The following is a 16,637-nucleotide window of genomic DNA, read 5'->3' as shown; positions in this document are numbered from 1 at the left end:
AAGGAAAAAAAAAAAAAAACCATGGGGCTAATTTTTTCTTCTTCTGCATTCCAAAGTAAAAAAATCAACTTTACTTCTATGTCTATTGCTGAAGAAATCAGGAACTAAAATATTTCACTTTAACTGCTATAGGAAAATTAACTGCGATCTCTTCTTTCAAATTCACAGTGAACCCCAAATCTCCATGATAATCAAAGTGGTGACCAGATGAATGAGTGAAAAGCTAAAGAATGGGAAAGAATTTACACTGGAGCTGCCTAACTCCTAAACATTTTTGAAACGAGCGGCTTCATTTGTCAGAAGAGAAAAAGTCTGCCTTCCGTGTCACAACAGATGCCGTGGCGATTCCCGTGGTACAGAATGCCAAAGAGCTGGTCTAAAAAATCTGATTAGTCCAAGGCAATTAAGTAGAAAATGAGACGTACTAAAGACGAGCGCTTTTTAAGTGATAAGACACATTTAAACCGCGATCGCATAAAGAGGGCATAGAAATTCTTAGATGAAGACACGAAAAATAAGAATTTTACCAAAGTGACCCAAGAAGAAAACAGCACTTCAGCTTTACTAATATGTTGATTTTTGCAAGAATAGAACATTAATAAGCACAGCAACTCATGTTTCAAGGCTACCTGTTTATTTCCTAAGATAACTTCTTGAAGTTTTAAATTTTAAACGTTGGAGATCATTTGCTTCCCAAACCCAGGAGCAGAGGAGCGAGTATTGCATTCAAGGAATTGCAAGTAGCCGCCCGCAGATCAGGTGCGTGAGCGCTGACAAGCCAGCGCTCATCGCTGAGCATTTCTCTCTCGGAAACATGAGCTTAGCTCAGGAACGCCTGTGGCATCTTCAACAACTGGGAACCCAGCCATCACAAGTTGCCCGGTGTATTACTACTATCCCACAAAAGTGCACGACACTTTTATAAAAGATAGAGAAAATAAGAAGAGGAGAAACTTGTTCAACATTAAAAATACACTTCACATAGTCAAGGTTAGCTTGCCCATATATCTGACCTAACAATTTGAGCGGAGGAGAAAGTTCTGGGTGTGGGGAGAATAGGCAGGAGTAAAAGAGGCAGGAAAAAGTTGGTTTAAAAAGATGACTGAAGAATGTTCTCTTCTTTCTTCACATTTCTCATCGGAGTCTTAGTTTCCAAGGGTCAGGGGCATAAAAATCGTTGCTATGGAGTCAGATGTGTTACAGGTTATCAGTTCTTAGAAGTGGGGTCCTGTGTGCATACTCCACAAGTTAATTTTGAGCAATCACATTTTCAAAGTTAGAGATGATAATCAAAATAAACAATCAATAGGCAGATGAAGAGGAAAGAAAAATCTGTCCCGAGACGTGTTTGAAACACTAAGACTGGCAGTCAGAAACGAGGCTAACTTGAAAGGAAGAGAAGTTAAAAGAGCACAGGGGCAGCAGCTACTTTTGATTGAAAGGTTTTATTTTCTATTGAAAAGCTAAAAATTGTAACTGTTAAGTATTGCAAGGACATATAAGGGGGGGGGGGGGCGGGGACTGCAGAAGGGAGAATGGCTCCACATTTCCTCTGAGTAAGAGGCTCCAGCAGCTGAGGTCTCAGCTGCCCAGCAGCGGTCCACTCCCCCTTAACCCAGGGCGCCCCCCAAGGCATCTGCAGCCACTCTGCCTGAGAAGCCCGTTCTCAGCAAGCAAGAAACACTAGGAAAGGAACAACTCTAGGAAGCAAGTTAAAGCCAGGATAATTTGCAGGGGGGGAAACAGCTTTACTTCTACAGATTTTCATGTTTGAAATGAAATGAGAAGGGAGGAAAGAATGTGTTAAAATGTCCTGTTGCAGCTATTTTCAAGTTGTAAGAAATCAACCTGCAACACATAGGACTATTCTTTTTAGATAGTTGATCAGAAAAAATAAAATGTTTCCATCACAAGTATCTTTGCTATCCTACACTAAAATGTTATTACGGCCTTCAAATTAAATATTCATTACAAGAAAGGTAAATATTTCTGATACTTTAAAATAAGAGACCAAGTAAAGGTGTTAAGTTGATTCCCTTCCTGAGCTGCACTGTTAGAAAGGTCTCAAGTTGAAATCCATCTCTACCTTTCACCCACTGCAGCTAGATGTGCTTTCTGAAGCAGACAGAAGAGAGTTTACGTCTACTTTTAGTCTTCAAGCGAAACATTTCCAGACCCTTGGAGGATACCTCCTATGACAGGATTGCCAGACCCCTCACCATCCCCACAGACTGTTCTGGAAGTTGTCTACTTTGTCAATGTCTCTCTTTAAACGTGACAGCCAGAAATGGACACAATACTACAGATGTGGTTAATTAGAGCAGGGTACTGTTAATTTTTGTGACATATGGACACTACACTATTATCGGAATCTAAATTTGATATTTTTGTAGCCATGTTATGCCACCAGTTCATACTAACTGTCCTTTTCCTCAAAAACTGCCACCATGTAAAGTCACCTCCTTCCTTACACACCAATGAATTATGATGCATTTACTGCTATAAAATATATTTTTGAATAGCACTACAGCCTACTTAAACCTTGTTAACTCTAAATTCTGTTATCTATTTGTAACAGTTAACCTTTTTTCAAGTCAACCATGGATTTTAAAGCAAGCCTCTTAGATCTTCATCACAGTTATCCATAAAAATGCTGAAAAAGAGAAGACCTAGGGCAAAGACTTGTGATCCTTCACGAGGGACCACTCCCAGACCCAAACCCAGTAAACCCCACACCTGGTGGGTACTGGCTCAGCCTGCCTCATGCTCACAAAGCAATCCTGCTAGTCTAACACAGCATCTCACACACAAGAGCATCCTAAAGCCTTGACAAATGCTTAGCTGAAAGCAAGATTCACTTATCTTTCAAAGCAAAGTGTAAAAAATCTACACATATTAAAATTATAGTCATGTAAAAATATATATGCACATGGAACAAAGACTAGAAGGGAAGGAACATCAGTGGAAATGTTTCTTCTAGTGTCAGATGGTGGAGATTGTTTTTTATTCAATACTGTCTTTACTATAGTTACATTGTTTAAAAAAACTGAATTTTGCTTAGACAGAATTTTGCTTGGAAGCAGTTCGGAAGCAGTTCATGTGGAACAACTTTAAGAGCATTGAGACTCTATCTGATTCTACCAACCTGAAAAATACTTGTTGATCTTTAGAAACACCAGCTTCCTTTTCTGAATTATGCACTGATGCTTTTGGCTTAATATTTTTAGAAATCAGGGAGATAGCAAACTGGAGAACTGGATCCTAAAGTTTAGAAAAAGCCTGGATGTCATGCATGTGTGTGTGTGCCCAAGTGTCTGTCTATCTGTCCATGTTTGTCCGTCTGTCTATCTGCCTACCCATGTGTATCTGTCTTTCTATCATGCCTGTCTCTCTGTCTCTGATGGAGGGATTGGAAAGGATAGAAAGAAAAAAATCACAATGTTAATACTTCTGTGAAGCTCTGGACTTAAACAGAGCTCCAGACCAAGAATCTCTAACGGACACATAAACCCATGTCATCTATTCACTTACAGTCCTTTTTTACACTAAGAGTAGGAAATAAGACCAACAATAGAATTTACACTTCGGTGTTTAGAACTGACTTAACGGTAAGTTTTAAGAAAAGGGATCAGATAGAGTAAGCGTGGAGGGTTAGTAAAAAAGAAAAAGAAACAGAGTAGCTGGTTATTTTGGAGAAAATGTGATCCATAAATATTGCACTTATTACAATACCAACCAATCTGTATATCAGATTGAGAATTTTTTAACATGTCAGGGTTTCTTCAATGCTTCAACACTTTGTTTGGAGCATGGTTTTTATCAGTGAAAACCAGTGCTAGAAACTGGATACGTGTTACTTTTCTTTCTCATCGATTTTCTCACTGTCCCTTGCTAATTTTCAATGTCTGAGAGACAAGTGAAAATTCCGCTTTGCTTAGAAAAACAATTTGCCCACCATACTAGAATTTAAACTAAATATATGAGGTAAAGCAACAGTTTTTGGATTTATGGCAAACTCTTATAATAAATGGATAAAATGATCAAGTACTAAGTCCAGTTAATATTTGACAGCTGAAAATTTTACTTTGCTTAGAAATGAATTTTTCCTAATATACTAAAAGGTAAGTCAAATGCATGTGGTAAATCAGCAGATTCATAGAGCCACAGCAAACTGTCATCTAAAATAGATAAAATGTCCGACTAGAAAGTCCAGTTATTATTTGACAAGTGAAAATTCAACCTTATTGTTTTGGAATACAATTTTCCCACCACCCAAGAAATTAAGCTGAACATATAAGGCAAATCAACAGCTTCACAGATACATGGCAAATTGTCTTAAATAAATAAAACGTCCAATTAGAAACTCTAGCTATTATTTGACAAGTGAAAATCCCACTTTGTTTTTAAATACAATTTTCCCACTACACTAGAAGTTAAAATACAGGTGGTAAATCAACAGCTTCATAGATCCACAGGAAATTCTCATAAAAATGGATTAAAATGTTCAGATGCAATGCCCAGTTATTATTTGATAAAGTATATAATGCACATTAGCACCTCTTTTTGCTTTGCGTGTAATCTTGTGCAAAACGGGTAAGAAACCAACAACATTGGGAACAAATATCTGAGAAACTCCAAAATTCACTCATGATATCAAATGTCAAGAAAGTGTTTTAAATTCCTGTCTATTAAGTTGCGGGGTGTAGTTTTGTTGTTTTAGGTAACATGTTATCTCAAGTATTTATCTATTAACATTGTATTTTTGCTTTTATGTTTAACATTGTTTTGCTGCTTTAGATTAAAAAGTTTTATCAAAACTACTTATCTACTGATGTTTTTTCCTTAGAAAAATCTATTTCTGAGCAAAAATTATTTCATATGTAGAAGCATAAAAAACACAAGGAAATATAACAAATGATTACTATGTGTATGTTAGAATAGTGAGATCAGAGGAAACTCTCTATTCTTTGGTTTTAAATATTTCTGTACCAATGTTCATTTAAAATTTTAATTAGAAAAAGTAATTAATACTATTTCCTTTTAAAAAAAACTCTGCAAATTTAATGTTATTAGATAGTTAAGCCTCCTTGAAGAGAAAAAATGGAGGAAATTAATTTGATCCCATTTTCAATTTTTAGAAATTATACATGTGCAACTCTGTGAAAAATGTATATTATTTACGCACATGTATATGCATAGATAAAGTAGAGCCCATAATGTTTACTGGGGTTATCGCAGGATGAAGAGATTACAGGTGATCTTGATTTTCTTCTTGATTTTTTTTTCCCCAGTTTCTGGAGTTTTTCTTCCCTAAATTTTGTACAATGAATAGGAATTACTTTTATTATGATAAGGATAATACTAAAGCTGTTTTTTTCCCACAAACACACCCCCCACCAAAAAAAATCCTGGCTAACATTTTGAAATAAAAATTCAAATAGGTTCAAACTTGTTCAAACTTTAAAAGTCTTGGGATAGACTTTTAAACCTGAATTTTCTCTATCACCTATACTATTTTTTAATTTCATTTTTTAGAAAAAAGAATGTCTATCAGTTAACAAACAAGTAGATGAAGTAACTCTCCTGGATTAAAAATGCTAAGAATTTGACAGTCCGGAGGTCACCAGAACAGTACTCTAGCATACATAAGAAATCCTGAAATTCTACATTGCAGAAAAGAGTGAACATCCTAAACATTAAAAGGCACTAGGCACTTCTAACAGTATAATTATGTTCACCCAACTTCCTAGAAAAATATCTTTCAGTGTTGGAAATCTGCACTTCATTCATTCACATATCTGACAGTCAACATTTTATTTCTGATTAAAAAGTAGAATCTCAATAAATGTGCTACAGTTCTGTTTACTCCTAGAAAGGCTCACTTTAAGTGAGATCTCTGTCATCGTATCATCTACAATGGGTCAAATTCTTATCTATCCTCCCACAATGGGTCAAATTCTTATCTATCCTCTATGTATAAAATAATCTGTAGCAATGTTACTGAAATATGCTCAGTTTTAGCCTTTATATACAAATGTGTCTCATCTGTGTTTCAGGAACCTCACTCAGTTGTAGGCAACTGGTTTTTCATTTTAAACTTCTTTTACTAAGATTATCAACAGATTGTCCCTTTCCTCAGTGCGTAACACTCTGAGGCACTTAAATGGAAACCCACGTTAGGCTTTTTTTCCAGCATCCTTCCTCATCAGTATTTTAAAGTCTTGTAACTCACTGCAATTTTCTCTAACGTAAAATATATATGTTTATATGTATAAATATACACAAATATTTGCGGCCGAATCTCGGCAACACGCTTCAAAGGATTAAACGTGCGGTAACCGTGACTAAATGTATTCATTCACCCTACAAGATTTAGAAAAATGTAATGTTGCAGAGAGATCTAGGTCTCTGCGTAAACCTCGTAATCACCACCACAAGGCCGTAGCTGGGAGCCTCCGAAGCCCGCCAACTACACTGGAGGCATCCACAGCTGTTTCTAATTGTTTTTGCTTTCTCGAAATAGTGCACTTGGTGGGGCAAACCGTTCTGTTTGCAGCATCTCTGGCCCCCAGCCGAGGTTAACCTGACCTCAACACCCTGTTTGGCTCCTAGCGTTTCATGATTCCTTTTCCCTGCTCCGCAAAACCTAAGAAAAACGAGATTTCCGTCGCCGAGAAATTCTCTTAGAAAGAGGGGAGAATTAGGCGTTTCAAATGCACATTTTTGTGTTCTCTCCAGATCGGATTCAAGAAAAGGAAAAAAAAGATGCGTTTGTGTAGAGGGGGGCGCAGCTTGACACCCATTTCCTACGGCGCGCCTCTGGGCCGCAGAGCCCCATTCGCGGGGTAAGCCACAACCCCCCCCCCCCCGAAATGGTCAACGACCCCCAGCTCTTTCAGGCAGGGATCGGGAGAGTTTCACCACCAGGACTGCTGGGGGTGGGGTGGGGGAGCAATGGGAATGGAAATTGGAGATGGAATTTCGGCGCCTCCGGGCAGGGAGGGGCCCGCAGGGGGCGCGGAGAAAAAAGGCCAGGGGTCAAGCCTGGTAGGGGACGTACAGGGCCCGGGAAGTGGGGTGCGGGGCGTCCTGGAGGAGGGGTGCACTGGGGATTCCGCAGCAAGAGGGGCTGATGCCCAGAAAATGCACCCGGGTACCCAAAACCCGGGCGGGGGATGGGGAAGCGGCGGCCTGTTGGCCCCAGGACCTCCCGTCGCGCGCGGGCCACTAACCTGTCAGCAAGAAGGTGCCAGTGGTTGCGGGGCTCATCCTGCGTGTCCCCCGACACTGTCCCATCCAAGCACAAGGGTCTCCCAGCTCCCACCACCAGGGCAATTGCATTCTTGGCCTGCCTAGGCCGGGCCGTCCTCGATTCTCCACTCCCCTCCCTTTCTTCTTTCCTCCCAGCTTGGCCAGTTCAGCATCAGCATCCTGCACCCCCTCCTTAATCCCGTGCTCCCTCTAGCGGCGGGCCAGTGTAGCGTGGCCATCGCCCCCACCCCCATCTCCCCCACCCCCCATCCCCCATCCCCTCCGCCCCCGCTCCCCCCTCCGCCCCCCTAACCCGCGGAGCACGCTGGGATTTGGCGCCCCCCTCCTCGGTTCAGCCTATATAAGGCTCCCAGTCGGCGCTCTCGGTACACGCGCTTCAACTTCGGTTGGTGTGTGTCGAAGAAACCTGACTACGACCTGAGGAGACCAGCGAAGAGGGACCACCGAGCCTCGCGAAAGGTCCGCTGAGCGGGCTCGCGTCCGGAGCCACTCCGGGCTGCCGAGCACCCAGCGGAGCCCACGCCTGGCACAGGTGTGGGACCCCGTCCTTAGTGTCTTCGCAGAGGAGTCCTCGCGTGGTGAGTATGCGGTGAGGATGTTTCTTTTTTTTTTTTTTAAGATCACATTCATTCCCCCCTTCTTATCGGAAGCTGCGGGAGATGGAGTAGCGCCTGGAATGTCTCCACGCACACCTTGTCACGCCTTCACTGGCTGTGCCCCAAAACTGCATGGAGAAACCTAGCCTTCAGGGCTTTGATTTCCAGAACCTAAGTCCAGATACGGACTGTAGACACATATGAGCTGCGGACAAACATGAGCTGTAGACGGACATGAGCTACAGACCAATTTGCAAATGCGCTGCAAAGTGATATGCACTACAAACTAATTGGCGCTTCAAATGCGCTACAAACTGATGAGCGCTTCAAATGCGCTACGGACGGATGGGCGCTTCAATGCGCTACAGACTTGATGGATGCTTCTTTGCGCTAGAACCAGTATGAACTGCAACGATATGCGAGCCGCAGACTGATGACTGATTTGCGCTCTAAATGCGCTACAAAATCTGAGCTGTAGAAGATCAGCTCTACAAAAATGATAACGATTAGCACGACAACAGCGCTTCATTGCGCTCCAAGACACAGGAACCGCAGAGGTACATGAGCTGCGGAACAATTTACACCTAAAATGCGCTACAAAGTAATAACAGCTGCAGAGGTACACAAGCTGCACTGTTTTGCGCTACAAAGAAACCAGCTGAAGTGCACATGAACTGAAGAGTAAGATTACTCTTCTTGGAGGAACCCCACCCTTTGTCTCTTACACACCTTTTGGAATGGCTCCCACTATGTTTTTCTACAGGACGGTTCTCTGCATGATGGTGCTGTTAGACAAAATGGAGCCCTGGGCAAAAATTAGTGTTTAACATTCTGCCCACACCACTCCTGCTATGGCAGTGGAGTGGAAGGGCGCTGACTTGAGCGTAAAAAATCTTTTGGTGGTGGCAGAGCGGGCTGCCTTGCCTAGTTGCGCTTGATTGAAGTGGCGGTATAGTTGTAGTGGTGGCGCGAATTGGCGTCCAGCAACAGTTTGTGGAAACTGGTTTGCTTAGTCTTGGAAGGCGCGGGGTGGTGGTGGGGGGATTGGATCTGGGGGTGATTGCTCTTGTTGCATGAAATGAATCTGCCTGTTGGAGGCTGGTGGGAGGTGCTTGGGGAGGGGGGAATCCTGGGAGAGGCATGCAGCCAGTCTCAGACCTGCCCCGCCCATCCTAGCGCGCCTTCTCTGCAGTATCTCCTAGGAACAGGCTTAGCACCTCCCAGCACCTACTCAGAGCGCGCCTCCTCTGCGGCGCGCCTTCCCAGAGCGCGCCTTCTAGACCCTGCCTCCCCAGACCCCGCGCCTCCCCGAGCCCGCCTCCTCTGAGGCGGTTCCTCTAGACCCCTCCTCCCTCTGAGCCCCCCTTCTCTGGAGTGGCTCCTCCAGACCGCACCTCTCAAAACTTGGCCCCGCCCTGAACCAGCCTCTTCTGGGCTGGCCTATGGCCCCACCTCCCCAGGGCCCACCTGCGCCTGCGCAGTGTGGGCCCCCACCCCTCCCATCAGGTACCCCTCCCATCAGGTACCCCTCCTTTGCGCCTGCGTCTTCGCTGCCTGCGCCTGGCTGCACAGCCCAGCTCTCCTGCGGTTTCGCTGCTGCGGTTTCTCTTCTGCGCCGGTTTTGCTTTTTATAAAACCACCAGTGTCTAATAAATATAAGAAAAATAAATAAGGACAATTAACAACAATAATAATTATACATGGCATTAATAAGCACTTTGCATATGTTAAACAACATAATCCCACAATTTAAACTCCTGATAGTGGCTTATGAAGGGTGCTTCCAAGCTGACGTGGCTGGCGCCTCTAAAGGCAATCTAGCTAAACGTTTTTACTGCAAATGAAAAAATATTTTAAATGCTTTTAACATCATTAAATTTTAAGATTTTTTAAACCTTAAAAAATTTAATTTTTTAAAACTAAAAAACTCAAGTTCTTTTGACACACTAGTGGACCTTTGTGGTGGGACCTACTGGAATCAGATGCTTTGGTGGCTACAAAATAAAGAACAACTTGAACTTTGTTTCACAGGAGTTTTAAGTGACTTTGTTGGTGCTACTGGCTTGGCCTCTGAGCAAGGATGAGGTGTTTATCTGGATTTTTTTCTTGGAATTTTAGGGGATTAGCCCTGGCTAACTTGCCTACATAATTGTGCCTGACACATTGTAGGCACAAATAAGTGTTAAATGACCAGAGTAAACTGGTTTATTCAGTGTCTTCCTTGGTGTCTGCCGTTGTGTTCTGGTTTTTTGCTCCTGGCTATTTCCTATGGTGTTTTGCTGTCCTGGGTTGTCCAAGACATTGCTTGCCTTATCTCTCTCTCATTCAACAGGATCTTTAAAAAAAAAAAAAAAAAAAAAGCATTTTTAAGCTCCAATAATGTAAGCGGTAATTATAATTCAAAGCAACTAAATTCAAAACACTCAAAATAATTAGCTTTTTTATAAACTAAAAAGCAAAAGCTAATTATTTAAATTTGGGGCAAGTGGATTATTTAATGGTACATAATTGTCATTTAAAATTTGTGTAACGTAACAAAGTGGTTACATGAGAAAATACAGATTGAAGGTTTTAGCTGGCATTTAAAAATATCTATATAAAACAAATTTATAGCTAACTGCCAATCCGCTATTTATGTTTCTAACTAAATGAAGAAATTTTAAAACCTGGTTCCATATATTAGAAACCATGAGCCAGGAGTGTTACAGGGGCATTTGGAAGCACTGGCTCCCAAAAACCTGTCACACCCCACCAATCACCCCTCCCCCCAAGCCCCCAACAAGTATACAATCTATGAATAACGTGTGCTAATCATAATTACACCTTTCAGTAAGTCCCCAGGCCCCTTTTACCCACCTTGCCACCCTGACCCCTCTTCTCTTCGGAATTTGTGTCTGCATTTTAAAGAGGTTCAAAACAATGGTTTGAAAAATGTGCATATTATTAGAATTTGCATTTCGCAAATAGTACTCATAGCTCTCAAAAAGAAATGTGGACGTTTGCAAATAAAACAATTAAGCACTGTTTAATGAAGTGTCATTTACTAGTGCGATGTTTAATGTATGGCGGGTTTTGGCTACTTTTGCACCTTGGTGTGTTTGTAGGGGGGGTGCGGTGGATAGAAAGTTTCAAAAGTCATTGTGAAGAGTCAAAGATGAAGCAAATGTCTTTACTTCTTAAATAGAGTAATACTGAACTCTTTTTCATGTCACCTTTATGGTGGCATCTGTCCCAGGGAGCTTAGCTTTATGCTGTGTGTCCTTCTAGGTTTTAGGCACAGGGCCCCTTGACCCACCTTCCCAGTCCAGCCCCTACTAAGGGGGTGTTTAAGGAGCCATAGTCCTATATTCAAGTCAAGTTACCGTTCTCCTGTTCCCATGTTAACTGGTGCTCCAATTGCTGTTTAAACATTTGTAAACTTTACTTATACTGTTGACTTGCCTGCCCACTGCCCTATCACTTTTAATGGTTAAACGACTCTGTTCTAGGCAGTTAACTCTTTTAGGACTTAGAGTCCCACCCCAAAATTACAAACCTCAGGAGTGTAGGCCTTAGGCCTGATATTGGTAAAAGTTAAGGGCCTCAGACCGGTGATCTCGAAGGTAAAAAAAGGCCCTGAATTTGTTTGACCAGCACTGTATTTAAAAATTTTACAAGAATTAAAAGATGGGGGGGTGGGGTATGCATCCCCAAGTTAAATAGTTGCAGCCCCTTCCTGTTTTCCTATCTCCAGTCTCTTCTCACCTTTATATTACCTTCCTGTCACCAAAAGCATTTGAATTTTAAACTTATTAATCTTGTTTCCAAAAACAATACAGTGATTGTTTGCTGATTTCCTAATGTGTTGTTATTTCTCTCCTATCGTGTTTTGCAGATGTGAAAACCATCAGACCTGGGCCTCATTAAAGCCCACCCCAGTGACTGTGATTGACATATAGGTTGTTAACCTTCCTGACCTGGGTCGCGATGCTCCAGGCCATGCTGTGAATGCCTTTTCAGAAGTCTTGTCTCTAAGTTTTTAAGTATTAGTGTCTTGATGACAGAAGTGACACCTGAGTCACCTGACCTGCGCTTATTAGTTGCTTTTTAATGGGACATTAAATCTCTTAAGTTTAATTAATAAAAATTGCATTATTTTGTGACCTCATTTTCTGAATGTCACCAATATAATTGTCTTTAAGCAGCTGGAAATGAAACAATGTCACAGGCTATGATGTGTTAATTACATCTTCTGATTTTTTTTTCTAAACTTGAAGATTTTATCTTGCATGTCAACTATTAGCTGTTTCCATAGCCTAAGCTACTAAAGTAATTAAGTAGCATTTAAAACTATTAAAATGGCACAGTAATTCTGTCCCTTAAGGACTCTACTTGCTGTATAGCCACTCCTTGAAGAGGCCATACCCACAGTCCAGGGCATAGGGAAAATGGCTGTGGATGGCAGGGCTGGGGCAGGGGAGGGGCCTAAAGAATGAGGAGGGGTCTTAGGAAGGAAGGAGGAAGGGGTATTTCTCTACAGCCAGGCATCATGTTTGATTACCATCACCTTTTTTTTTTCCCTTGTACACTATTGGTTGAAATATTAGCTATTTTTCACCTAACTTCTCTGAATAACACGTTTATCTTTGTGGCTTTATTTTACATAATTAATTTGGTGTCCAATTTTTACCTTGATGGGTCAGAGAGGAACAGGTGACCAGGACTGCCAAGTTAAAACGTAGTGAATAGGCAGTCTGCCTGCTTTACATATTATATTTTTAAACTTTTGAGCACTTTCCTAGAGTTTTCCAAATATGAGAATTTGAGGCCTGTTAAAAAAATCATCAAAGTGTTAAAATAATTACTCAAAATGAATTTAACCCTATTTCCAGGAAGTACACAGGCCCTGTGTGCTGATTTATTATATGTATGATTTCTCGTCACCCTACCCATAATTAGGACATTTAACCCCCCTGTCCCCTCCCCCCCCACACACACACAGTCACTCACCCCGCTAGGAGTGACCCATCCCACTCTCAGTTACAAACTTTTAGGTGGGGCTGTATTCACAAACCTTGTTTAAAAACCTGGGATTGCACACTGCTGACCTGCAAGCCTAATGAGGCCCTGGATTTGTCTGACCAACACAGTATTTTAAAAAAAAAAAAATTAGTATCTTTAGTGGGATGTGCATCCCCAGGTTGCCATAGTTGCAGCCCCTCCCTGTTTTAATTGCAGCCTCATTACACAGAAATTTAAAGTTTCTGTTCTTTATTAATAACTTCATTAATATCAGCTAACAGTTATTGAATACTCACTATGTGCTTTACCTGCATTATTTAATTAAATCCTTATTATAAGTTTGAGGTATACTATTATTGGGCTTCTTTGAATGTCCCATTTTATAGCCCAGCTACTCCTAGGAGACGTCAATTAATATTTGTTGATTGACTGCATAATAAGGAGGGAAACTGATATACACAGGTTGCTACTCATTGCCATTTCTGTCCCAAAGGGAATTCTCTTTGGGAAATCAAATTATGGCCCGAAAAGTAATTCAGACAATCCAAACTGGTCTGGTGGCAGTTGTTGTTTGTTTCGATGACTAGTTGCCTTCTCTGTAGAGGTGGATCAGGGTCGAGACAGTGGGCCGGAGTGCCCCTCTCCCCCCAGGTTGATGAATACAGGCACTGTGATTTTTAACTCACCCCTCCCCTTTCTTTTTCTTGGTTTTCTATTGGCTGGAATAGTAGCAACTTTTCGGGTAACTTCTCTAATAATAAAGTTATAATTTTGACTTTACTTTGTGTAACTTTTCCACTATCAATCTTTGCTTGAAAGTTTCTTGCTCTGCTCTCTCCTTATAAAACTTCTTGTTTGGAGTGTCTCCTCATTCTTTATTAGTCAGTAAAGGTCATAGTGCTGTTGATACAGTTGTGTATTGTTGAATCATGATGAACAGGTGATTGTTGAGGAGGAAAAAGTCATTTGGACATCAAAAAGTAGGATGCTTTTCATTATCTACTGTCCTACTGATTAATAGCTTTTTTGCAGGGCTTTTGTCTGTTTATGAACTATTGATGTGAGCAAGCAGAACAAAGAGATGCTTTAAATACTCATGTGTTTAGAGTACTTTAGTAGATACTGTAAATGATAAAATCTTCTTTGTATTGTGGTGCTTTAAATGCATATGTTGAATGTATGCTTTTATCTTCACTTACAGAAACAAAAAGCTTCTGAAAACCAAAAGGCGAAAGGGTGGAAGAGGAGGCCAGGATCCAGGCCTCTCTCCCCACCGGAGTGAAGCTGCACTTGGGAGGTCTCCTCCCACCCCACCTCTCACCCTGGGGCCCGACTGCCCACCTCCTCCTCCTCCGCCTCCCCCCAACGATCCTGCCTCCCCCTCCAGCTCCCCCTGCAGCGGCCAAAGGGGCCAGTACAACCCCAACCTGGCCGAACGAAGGCGGGAGGATCTCTCTGAAGAGATCAACAACCTCAGAGAGAAGGTCATGAAGCAGTCCGAGGAGAACAACAACCTGCAGAACCAGGTACAGAAACTCACAGAGGAGAACACCTCCCTCCGCGAGCAGGTGGAGCCCGCCCCTGAGGAGGAGGAAGATGACATTGAGCTCTGCGGAGCTGCAGCCGCTGCTGCCCCAGCCACTCCGATCGAGGAAGAGAGCCCAGAAGACCTTCCCGAGAAGTTTGACGGCAACCCAGACATGCTGGTGCCTTTCATGGCCCAGTGCCAGCTCTTCATGGAAAAGAGCACCAGAGATTTCTCCATTGATCGCGTGCGTGTCTGCTTCGTGACAAGCATGATGACCGGCCGTGCTGCCCGCTGGGCCTCCGCCAAGCTAGAGCGATCCCACTACCTGATGCACAACTACCCAGCCTTCATGACCGAAATGAAGCATGTGTTTGAAGACCCTCAGCGGCGCGAGGCTGCCAAACGCAAGATCAGACGTCTGCGCCAAGGCATGGGGTCAGTCATCGACTATTCCAACACTTTCCAGATGATCGCCCAGGACCTGGATTGGAACGAGCCTGCCTTGATTGACCAGTACCACGAGGGCCTCAGCGACCACATTCAGGCGGAGCTGTCGCGCCTCGAAGTCGCCAAGTCGCTGTCCGCACTGATCGGCCAGTGCATCCACATCGAGAGAAGGCTGGCCCGGGCAGCCGCCGCCCGCAAGCCGCGCTCCCCGCCCCGTGCGCTGGTGATGCCTCACATCAACAGCCACCACCAGGTAGATCCGACCGAGCCCGTGGGAGGTGCCCGCATGCGCCTGACCCAGGAAGAAAAAGAAAGACGCCGAAAGCTGAACCTGTGCCTCTACTGTGGGAATGGAGGTCACTACGCCGACAACTGTCCTGCCAAGGCCTCGAAGGCTTCGCCGGCGGGAAACTCCCCGGCCCCGCTGTAGAGGGACCTTCAGCGACCGGGCCGGAATTAATAAGGTCCCCACAAGATGATGCTGCTTCATCGCCACACTTGCAAGTGATGCTCCAGATTCATCTTCCGGGCAGACACACCCTGTTTGTCCGAGCCATGATTGATTCTGGTGCTTCCGGCAACTTCATTGACCACGAATACGTTGCCCAGAATGGCATTCCTCTGAGAGTCAAGGACTGGCCAATACTTGTAGAAGCGATTGATGGACGTCCCATAGCATCGGGCCCAGTTGTCCATGAAACGCACGACCTGATCGTCGACTTGGGAGATCACCGTGAGGTGCTGTCATTCGATGTGACTCAGTCTCCGTTCTTCCCCATCGTCCTAGGGGTGCGCTGGCTGAGCACACACGATCCCAACATCACGTGGAGCACCCGATCGATCGTCTTCGATTCCGAATATTGCCGATACCATTGCCGGATGTACTCTCCGATACCACCCGCGCTCCCACCACCAGCACAACCGTCATTGTATTACCCGGTGGAAGGATACAGAGTTTACCAACCCGTGAGGTATTACTACGTTCAGAATGTGTACACTCCAGTAGATGAAAACGTCTACCCAGACAACCGTCTGGTTGACCCTAACATAGAAATGATCCCTGGAGCACACAGTATTCCCAGCGGACACGTGTACTCACTGTCGGAACCCGAAATGGCAGCTCTGCGAGATTTTGTGGCCCGAAACGTGAAAGATGGGCTCATTACTCCCACCGTCGCACCCAACGGAGCCCAAGTTCTCCAAGTGAAAAGGGGGTGGAAACTGCAAGTTTCTTACGACTGCCGAGCTCCCAACAATTTCACCATCCAGAATCAGTATCCTCGACTGTCTATTCCAAATTTAGAAGACCAAGCTCACCTGGCGACGTACACTGAATACGTACCTCAAATACCAGGATATCCGACCTACCCTGCATATGCCACGTACCCGACCTACCCGGTAGGATTCGCCTGGTACCCCGTGGGGCGAGATGGACAGGGGCGATCGCTCTATGTCCCCGTGATGATCACCTGGAATCCGCACTGGTACCGCCAGCCACCGGTGCCCCAGTACCCACCGCCACAGCCGCCGCCGCCGCCGCCGCCCCCACCCCCGCCGCCGTCTTACAGCACCATGTAAATACGCATCATGTCCTTCAGGATCTCTGCCCTCGAAGTGAACTCCTGTTCAGCTTCTCAATCAGTGACTGCGTGCTAAATTGGGCTATTGCACCTTCAGACCAACCTGAGGCACAGGTTTTCTCTGAAACGGCTACAGAAGGTGAGGGCCACCCTGGACTGGGGCACATCCTAAAGCACCCACAGACCTCCACTGTTTGGTGGAAGTGACAAAAT

General features: G+C 43.8%; 2 protein-coding genes across 6 annotated transcripts in view; one reads left to right on the top strand and one right to left on the bottom strand.

Moving 5' to 3' along the window:
• SGCE (sarcoglycan epsilon) overlaps positions 1 to 7,383 on the bottom strand; it is a 67,730-nt gene extending 60,347 nt beyond the window's left edge. For all 5 annotated transcript variants that reach the window (XM_060019894.1, XM_060019896.1, XM_060019895.1 and 2 more), the window contains exon 1: positions 7,233 to 7,383. In XM_060019894.1, coding sequence (XP_059875877.1) covers positions 7,233 to 7,341 — 109 coding nt within the window. In that variant the 5' untranslated portion in view covers positions 7,342 to 7,383. The remainder of the gene's footprint in view (positions 1 to 7,232) is intronic.
• A 275-nt stretch (positions 7,384 to 7,658) lies between these two features.
• Positions 7,659 to 16,422, top strand: PEG10 (paternally expressed 10). The gene is given in 3 exon segments (XM_060019893.1): positions 7,659 to 7,861; positions 14,071 to 15,245; positions 15,248 to 16,422. Coding segments are annotated over 3 exon segments (2,355 nt in total). The 5' UTR covers positions 7,659 to 7,856.
• The last annotated feature ends 215 nt before the right edge of the window (positions 16,423 to 16,637 follow it).

This window comes from Delphinus delphis, chromosome 9 (assembly GCF_949987515.2).
Source record: "Delphinus delphis chromosome 9, mDelDel1.2, whole genome shotgun sequence".
NCBI classification, from domain to species: Eukaryota; Metazoa; Chordata; class Mammalia; order Artiodactyla; family Delphinidae; genus Delphinus; species Delphinus delphis.
Note: the sequence above shows the minus strand (reverse complement) of the source record. Positions and strands in the feature narration are given on the sequence as shown.